Source organism: Portunus trituberculatus, chromosome 7 (genome assembly GCF_017591435.1).
Source record: "Portunus trituberculatus isolate SZX2019 chromosome 7, ASM1759143v1, whole genome shotgun sequence".
Lineage (NCBI taxonomy): Eukaryota > Metazoa > Arthropoda > Malacostraca > Decapoda > Portunidae > Portunus > Portunus trituberculatus.
The window spans coordinates 3,105,170-3,114,043 of record NC_059261.1 but is presented as its reverse complement, the minus strand read 5'-3'; the positions used below and the strand labels follow the sequence as shown (position 1 = coordinate 3,114,043).

At 40.0% G+C, this 8,874-nt stretch overlaps 1 protein-coding gene across 2 annotated transcripts in view; it reads right to left on the bottom strand.

Annotated features, from left to right (window-relative positions):
* The window catches only part of LOC123520689 (DNA ligase 4-like), a 37,063-nt gene that overhangs the window by 6,543 nt on the left and 21,646 nt on the right, over window positions 1-8,874 (bottom strand). For both annotated transcript variants that reach the window (XM_045283220.1, XM_045283210.1), the window contains 3 exons: window positions 7,338-7,481; window positions 2,273-2,390; window positions 931-1,202 (listed from right to left, as the gene is read on the bottom strand). In XM_045283220.1, the coding sequence (XP_045139155.1) occupies window positions 931-1,202; window positions 2,273-2,390; window positions 7,338-7,481 (534 nt within the window). The remainder of the gene's footprint in view (window positions 1-930; window positions 1,203-2,272; window positions 2,391-7,337; window positions 7,482-8,874) is intronic.

Genomic DNA, 8,874 nt, shown 5'->3' with positions numbered 1-8,874 from the left:
GGAGAAGAGAACGGTTTCCATAATTGTTTTTCTGTTCTCTAATTGACTGGAAGAGCAAGAATAGAAGGGTTTTTCATATTTTTTGTTCTCTCTAACTGACTGGAAGGGGAAATACTATAAGGAAAAATAATATAAGGGTTAATTAATCTTTTGTTCTCTAATTGACAGGAAGGAAAACACTGGAAGAGGGAAACAAATCAAAGAAAAAACAAAGAAAAATTGTGAATCCTAACCTAACCTAACTTAAAAAATACAATTGAACCTAACTTAACCTCCCCAGAAAAAAAGAGCCCAAACTTAACTTAACCTAATCTAACTTTAAAACACAACTGAACCTAACTTAACACCCCACTAAAAAAAAATAAATAAATAAATAAATAATAAAAAAAAGAGCCCAAACTTAACTTAACCTAACCTTTAAAACACAATTCAGCCTAACTTAACCCTACCCCAAACCAATCTTAGCCTAACCTAATCTAACTAATCCTAACCTAAACCTAATCCAACCCCAAGTTAAGTTAGCCCAGTACCTCCTTCTAAGTCATCCCAGTACCTCCTTCTAAGTTAGGCCAGTACCTCCTTCTAAGTTAGGCCAGTACCTCCTTCTAAGTTAGGCCAGTACCTCCTAAGTTAGGCCAGTACCTCCTTCTAAGTCATCCCAGTACCTCCTTCTAAGTCATCCCAGTACCTCCTTCTAAGTTAGCCAGTACCTCCTTCTAAGTTAGGCCAGTACCTCCTTCTAAGCTAGCCCAGTACCTCCTTCTAAGTCATCCCAGTACCTCCTCCTAAGTTAGCCCAGTACCTCCTTCTAAGTTAGCCCAGTACCTCCTAAGTCATCCCAGTACCTCCTTCTAAGTTAGCCCAGTACCTCCTAAGTCATCCCAGTACCTCCTAAGTTAGCCCAGTACCTCCTTCTAAGTTAGCCAGTACCTCTTTCTTCATCTTGATCATCACCCTTCTGAGAGTCTTCCCATCGGTTGGCTCAGTGTAGCTGTCCCCAAACTCATCAAACAGGTCTTGCATGACACTTCTCTCCTTCTCCCTCAGGTGCAGAATATCCAGAGGTCCCCAGGGCAGCAGGCGGCCACTGGAGCAAGACGCCACCACCCAGGAAGGCAGCACCACGTTGTGTTTAGAAGATGCGATGTAGTTTTGAACTCTCACTGTTGGTGTGTTTGCCACGATGCAGTGAGTGTTTGGGCCTGAGGGAGGGACACATGAGGCTACAGGAGTGAAGGACAGGAGAAAGACTTGGGTTTTTTCAATATGAAGGAAAAATTGGCCAAGGGTAACAAAATCAATCAATAAAATAGCTCACTGAGGTGTCAGTCCCCCCAGCAGGTCCAAGAGTTAGCCAAAAGAATGGGATAAATGTCTTGAAACTTCCCTCTCATCCCCTTCAGTACCATGACACATTTCCATATTCATTCTGCTACTATTTGGTAATTTTACATGGTTCAGAAACTTACGTGGGGATTAAAATAGTGAAGACTGTGGCCATTAATCTTCTGACCTCCATAGATCCTTCCTAATGTCATTAAAACCATCTAATCATACCCAAAACTCAAGGTAAAAATGTCTCCCAGTACTGAAGGGGTTAAATGAGTTTAGATCATAGGAAGATGGAAATATAGAAGCAGGCAGGGAGTTCCAGAGTGTACCAGAGAATGGGATGAGTGATGAAGAGTACTGGTTAGCTCTTGCATTAGAGAAGTGGACAGAACAGTGATGAATGACTGAGATTACTGGTTGACTCTTCCATTAGACAAGTGGAGAGAGTAGGGGTGAGACACAAGAAAGTTTTGTGCAGTGAGGCCACAGAAGGAGGGGAGGAATGCAGTTAGTAAGATCAGAAGAGCAGTTGGCATGAAAATAGCAGTATATTGTAAAGGTAATAGTTTTTTTTAAGAGTAGTAAGAGCAGTTATCCTGAGAGTTTGGTTGTGTCAGTGAGAGAAGAGAGAAGAGGTTACAGGGATTGTGATGGTGATAGTCCTCTAAAATTAGTACATCATAGTAATTTTCCTAAGAGTTTAGTTGTGTTAGTGAGAAAAGAGAGATGTTACAAGGATGAACAAGAGAGAGAGATTGTAATGGTAATAGTCTTCTCAAAGTAGTAATAGTTTTTCCTGAGTTTGCTTGTATTAGTGAGAGAAGAGAGAGAGGAGAGGTTACAAGGGTGAACAGGAAAAAGATTATAATGGTAATCTTTTAAAAGTAGTAATAGTTTTTTTCCTGAGTTTAGAGACCAGGAGAAGAGGAGATGAGTTTACCTGGGTGCTGAGTGAGACTACCTCCATGTTCTTTCACCATTATCTCCAGCGCCTGCTTGCTCATCTCCTCATCTCCACTCATCACACACATCTCCAGCGACGCAAATATTTCATCTTTCTGGAAATAAATGGCAATAATAATAATAGAATAATGAAGATAATGATAAAAGAAATGATGATAATGGTAAACAATGTAAACAGATAGATAGGTTAACTTACTACTACTACTACTACTACTACAACTGAATGGTGTGTGTGTGTGTGTGTGTGTATTTACCTAGTTGTAGTTTTACAGGGCCTGGGCTTTATGCTCGTGTGGTCCCGTCTCTATATCTACACTTATCCAATTTTTCTTTAAAACTATGTACACTCTTTGCTGATACCACTTCCTCACTCAAACTGTTCCAAGTCTCAACACATCTTTGCGGGAAACTAAATTTTTTAACATCTCTCAGACATCGTCCCTTCCTTAGTTTCTTACTATGCGATCTTGTGCTTCTAAAGTCATATTCTTCTCTCAGGATCAGTTTCTCATTATCCACTTCATCCATTCCGTTAATCAATTTATAAACTTGTATCAGATCCCCTCTCTCTTCTCTGCTCCAAGGTTGGTAGATCCATTGCCTTTAGTCTCTCCTCATATGCCATCCCTTTAAATTCTGGAACCATTCTTGTAGCCATTTTTGTAGTCTCTCTAATTTTCTTATGTGTTTCTTTTTATGGGAGTCCACACAACTCCTGCATATTCCAATCTAGGTCTTATTTTAGTACTTATCAATTTCTTCATCATTTCCTTGTCCATATAGTGAAATGCTACTCCAATATTCCTTAGCAAATTATACGTCTCTCTGAAAATTCTATCAATATGGCTAACCGGTTGATTATTTTCTTCCATTGTCACTCCCAAGTCCTTTTCCTTTTTACTTTTTCTAGTTCTACTCCATCTCCCATCTTATAGATTCCCACTGGTCGTCTTTCACTTTTTCCCATTTCCATGACATGGCTTTTGTCCACATTGAATTCCATCTCCCATTTTTGCTCCATTTCCAGATCTTGTTTAAGTCTTCCTGTAGTATTTCACAATCCTCTTTTGTTTAATGACTCTGCACAGTTTCGCATCGTCCGCAAACAGATTTATGTAGCTGTTCACTCCCTCTGGCATGTCATTTATATATACGAGAAAAAGTATTGGTGCCAATACTGACCCTGTGGCACTCCGCTGTCTACTGTTCTCCACTTGGACTTCATATCTTTAACTATCGTCCTTATTTCTCTCCCCCTTAAGTAATTCTTCATCCATCTCAATGTGCTTCCTTTTAAGCCACCCTTCTCCTCTAACTTCCATAGTAATCTTTCATGTGGCACTTTATCAAAAGCCTTTTTTAGATCTAAATAAATACAGTCAACCCATCCTCTCTCTCTTGTACTTTATCAACTATTCTAGAGTAGAAACTCAATAAATTTGTCACACATGACCGACCTTTTCTAAAACCAAATTGGCTATTTGATAATATTTTGTTGTCTTCAAGAAACTCGATCCATTGCTTCTTTATTACTTTTCACACATCTTGCATATTACACTAGTTAGTGATACCGGCCTGTAATTTAAAGGTTCTTCCTTCCTTCCGCTCTTATATATGGGAACCACCTCAGCTCTTTTCCACTCCACTGGCACTGTTCCATTTTCTATTGAGCATTTTATGATGTTGTATATTGGACTTGCTAGTTCTTCCTACATTCTTTCAGTATTCTGCCTGAGACTTCATCCGTCCCATTGCCTTTTCCTCATCCAATTCCGTCATCAACTTTTTATTTCAAGCTTGGTTACTTTAATCTCTTTCATATAGACAGTCTCTCTATTACCCTGTGGTCTTTCAAATTTGGATTCCTTAGTAAAGACCTCATGAAATTTACTATTTAACAGTTCTGCCATACTTTTGGGTCTTCCACCATTCCGTTTTCTCCTTTTAACCTTTCTATTGTTTCTTTTTGTCTTATTTTTCCATTTATGAATCTGTAGAACAATTTTGGTTGTTCCTTACATTTTTCGACAATGTCCTTTTCATAGTTCTTTTCTTCTTCCTTTCTCACCTTAGCATATTCATTTCTTGCTGTTTTGAAGTTTTCCTTATTTTCTGGATTTCTGTTTCTTCTCCACCTTTTCCATGCTCCATCTCGTTTCTCCTTTCCCCTAGCACATCTTGCATTAAACCAATCTTTCTTTCCTTCTTCTTTAGGTCTATATTTCGGAACATATTCCCTGACCCCAGTTTTGTGTGTGTGTGTGTGTGTGTGTGTGTGTGTGTGTGTGTGTGTGTGTGTGTGTGTGTGTGTGTGTGTGTGTGTGTGTGTGTGTGTGTGTGTGTGTGTGTGTGTGTGTGTATTTACCTAATTGTATTTACCTAATTGTAACATACGGGAAAAGAGCTATGCTCGTGTTGTCCCGTCTCCATATCTATTAATGTCCAGCTTTTTCTTAAAATCATGAATATTCCTTGCGTTGACCACTTCCACGTCTAAACTATTCCATGCTTCCACCCTTCTATGAGGGAAGCTATATTTTTCACATCTCTCCTATAAGTGGCCATTTTAGTTTTTTCCCATGCCCTCTCGACATTCTTCCATTCCACATACACAGATCTTCCCTATCCATTTTTCCATGCCAATCATCACTCTGTATATTGCTATCAGGTCTCCCTTTCTTCTGTTTTCCAGGGTTGGAAGTTGCATTCTTTTCAGTCTGTCTTCATAAGTCAAATCTCTTAAGTCAGGCACCATTTTGTTGCAGCCCTCTGTACTTTCTCTAGTTTCCTTATGTGTTTCTTTAAGTTCGAGCCCACTGTATTGTTGCATATTCAAGCCTCGGTCTTATCATTGCAGTAATTATTTTCTTCATCATTTCTTCATCTAGATATACGAACGCCACTCTTATGTTCCTCAATAAGTTCAATACTTCTCCAATTATTTTGTTTATATGTCTCTCTGGCGATAGGTCATTGGTAATTGTCACCCCAAGGTCTTTTTCTTCATGACTGGTTTTATGTCTTCATTTCCTATCTTGTACATACTCCTGATTCTTCTTTCACTCTTGCCAAACTCTATTTTCTTGCATTTTGTCGTGTTGAACTCCATTTGCCATGTACAGCTCCATTTCCATATTCTGTCCAAGTCTTCCTGGAGTAGTTCGCAATCTTTGTCACATCTCACTTTTCTTAACAATTTTGCATCGTCTGCAAATAGGCTCACATAACTGGACACCCCATCCACCATGTCATTTATGTAGACTGCGAACATTACTGGTGCCAACACTGATCCCTGTGGAACTCCACTCTCCACCAATCCCCATTCTGATGGTCTGTCCTTAATTATTGTTCTCATTTCTCTTCCTACCAAAAGTCTTCCATCCATTTTAGTAAACTGCCATGCACTCCTCCTACCATTTCAAGTTTCCAGATCAGTCTCTGGTGTGGTACCTTATCAAAGGCCTTTTTTAAATCCAGATATATTCCATCAGCCCAACCATCTCTTTCCTGTATTACATCTATCACCCTCGAATAGTAACATATCAGGTTTGTCGTGCATGAACGCCCTTTCCTAAAACCAAATTGACACTCACAAAGTATGTCATTTTTCTCCAAGAAGTCTGTCCATCTAGTCTTCACCACCCTCTCACACATCTTAGCTACCACACTTGTAAGTGACACTGGTCTATAGTTCAATGGGTCTCTCTTGTTACCTGATTTATAGATTGGGACAATGTTAGCTCTTTTCCAGTCTTGGGGCACTACACCTTCCCTTAATGAGGCATCAATTACTTCACAAACTTTTTCTGCCAGTTGCTCCCTGCATTCTCTTAAAATCCATCCTGATACCCCATCAGGTCCCACAGCTTTTCTCACTTCTAAACTCCCCATCATGTTCTTGATCTCCTCCACAGTTACTTGAAACTCCTTCATAATCCCTTTCTGTTCCATTACCAGTGGTTTGTCAAAAGCAGTCTCCTTTGTGAATACCTTCCGAAAGCATCCATTCATAGCCTCTGCCATTTCCTGGGATCTTCACTGCATACTCCATTTACTTCTAAACTTTCAATACTTTCTCTATTTTTGATGTTGTTGTTCACATGTCTGTAAAAAGCCTTGGTTGGTCTTTACATTTATCAATTATATCCTTTTCTTGTTTCTTTCTTTCTTCTCTTCTAATCAACACATATTCATTTCTTGCTCTTTTGTAACTTTCCCACTGCTTAATCCGTCTTTTCCTTCTCCACCTCTTCCATGCATCCTCTTTTCTTGTTCTAGCCTTTTCACATCTATCGTTAAACCAGTCCTGCTTTCCAACTTCTCTATGTTGTCTTATTGGTACAAATTTTTCTCACCTTCTTTGTATATTTTTATAAATTCCTTCCACTTTTCATTTGCTCCTTAGCACTCTTGAATTTCATCCAATTTGTCTCTTGAAAGAATTTCTTTAGGTTTCCAAAATCTGTCTTGGCATAATTCCATCTTCCCACTTTATATTCTTCATTTCTTCTAGATTTCTCTTCGTCTATCACCTTGAACTCCAAAACTGCATGATCACTCTTTGCTAAAGGGCACTCCACCCTCATCTCCTCAATGACCATTGGCTCTGTACTAAAAACCAAGTCCAGTCTTGACGATGCTCCCTCTCTCTGTGTGTGTGTGTGTGTGTGTGTGTGTGTGTGTGTGTGTGTGTGTGTGTGTGTGTTTCCCAGAATACAAACAGCTCCAGGGGTCCCACACAATAGAAACTGAAGCCCTCTTATATTTAAAACACCTCCCCCCTTTATCTTTTTAACCCCTTCAGTACCATGATGCATATCCATATTCATTCTGCTTACTATTTGGTGATTTGACACAGCTTCAGAAACTTATGCAAGGATTAAAGTAGTGAAGATTATGGTGATTAATCTTCAGACCTCAATAGACCCTTCCTAATGTCAATAAAATGGTCTAATCATACCCAAAACTCACGGTAAAAATGCATCCCAGTACTGAAGGGGTTAAACACTTACCAGAACCTCACTCCACCTGCTCCACCTCACCTTGACAGTGGAGGAGACATCGGCTGGGCGGAAGTGTGGGGGCAGAGACGGGCCCTCCATCCTAGCCACTGCCTTCCTCTTGGTGCCCTTTCCTCCATCCACGTCGTCGCCATAGTGTTTCACTGCCAGCTTGCCACTCGCCTCCTGTAGTAGTAGTAGTAGTAGTAGTAGTAGTAGTAGTAGTAGTAGTAGTAGTAGTAGTAGTAGTAGTAGTAGTAGTAGTAGTAGTAGTAGTAGTAGTAGTAGTAGGATGATGATGATGATGATGATGATGATGATGAGGAGGAGGAGGAGGAGGAGGAGGAGGAGGAGGAGGAGGAGGAGGAGGAGGAGGAGGAGGAGGAGGAGGAGGAGGAGGAGGAGGAGGAGGAGGAGGAAGAGGAGGAGGAGGAGGAGAAGGAGGAGGAGGAGGAGGAGGAGGAGGAGGAGGAGGAGGAGGAGGAGGAGGAGGAGGAGGATTATCAATATTTGTATAATTTTCACTACTTTTGTTATTACTATTAGCATTTTTCTTATTCATCCACTTCTCAAAGTAGTATGTCATATTGTAGTAGTTGAATTTCTGGTAGTTTCAGATTAAATGTGTTTATGGGTGTGATTATTCAAACACTCACACACACACACACACACACACACACACACACACACACACACACACACACACACACACACACATACACACACTGATGTGGAAACTAAAGAAGATTGGAGGAGTAAGTGATAAACTAGCATAATGGATGGAAAATTACTTAGTGGGAAGAGAAATGCGAACAGTGGTGAAAGGAAGGAAGTCCGAGTGGAAGAAGGTAACCAGTGGAGTTCCACAAGGGTCAGTGCTGGGTCCCATCATGTTTTTGATTTATGTTAATGATATGCCAGTAGGAATTGACAGTTATATGAACATGTTTGCGGACGATACTAAAATTATGAGGAGAGTAAAGAATGTGGAAGATTGTAACAAGTTACAGGAAGATCTTGATAAAATATATGAGTGGAGTAAAGAGTGGCAGATGGAATTTAATATAGACAAGAGCCATGTTATGAAAATGGGAAGAAGTAGATACAGACCAAACAAGGATTACAGACTGGGTGATGAGAAAATTAAAGAGACCAATGAGGAGAAAGACTTAGGAGTAACCGTGCAAAACACTTTGTCACCGGAGAAACACATTAACAAGATTTTTTTGAAAACATACATCATGCTTCAAAATATTGGCCTTGCATTCCACTACCTAGATGAAAGAATGATGAAGATACTATAGACTTTAATAAGACCCCAGTTAGAATATGCAGCTTGCGTCTGCTCACCGCATATGAAGAAAAATGTGAAGAAGGTGGAAAGGGTACAGAGGCTGGCAACAAGGATGGTACCAGGACTCAGGGAGTTAGACTATGAGGAAAGACTGAGGGAGCTGGGGCTGACCACATTAGAAGAGAGAAGAACAAGAGGAGACATGATAACTATGTATAAATTGGTGAACAAGATTGACATATTGGACAGAGAATTGATAAAGGTGACCACAAGTAATCAACTCCG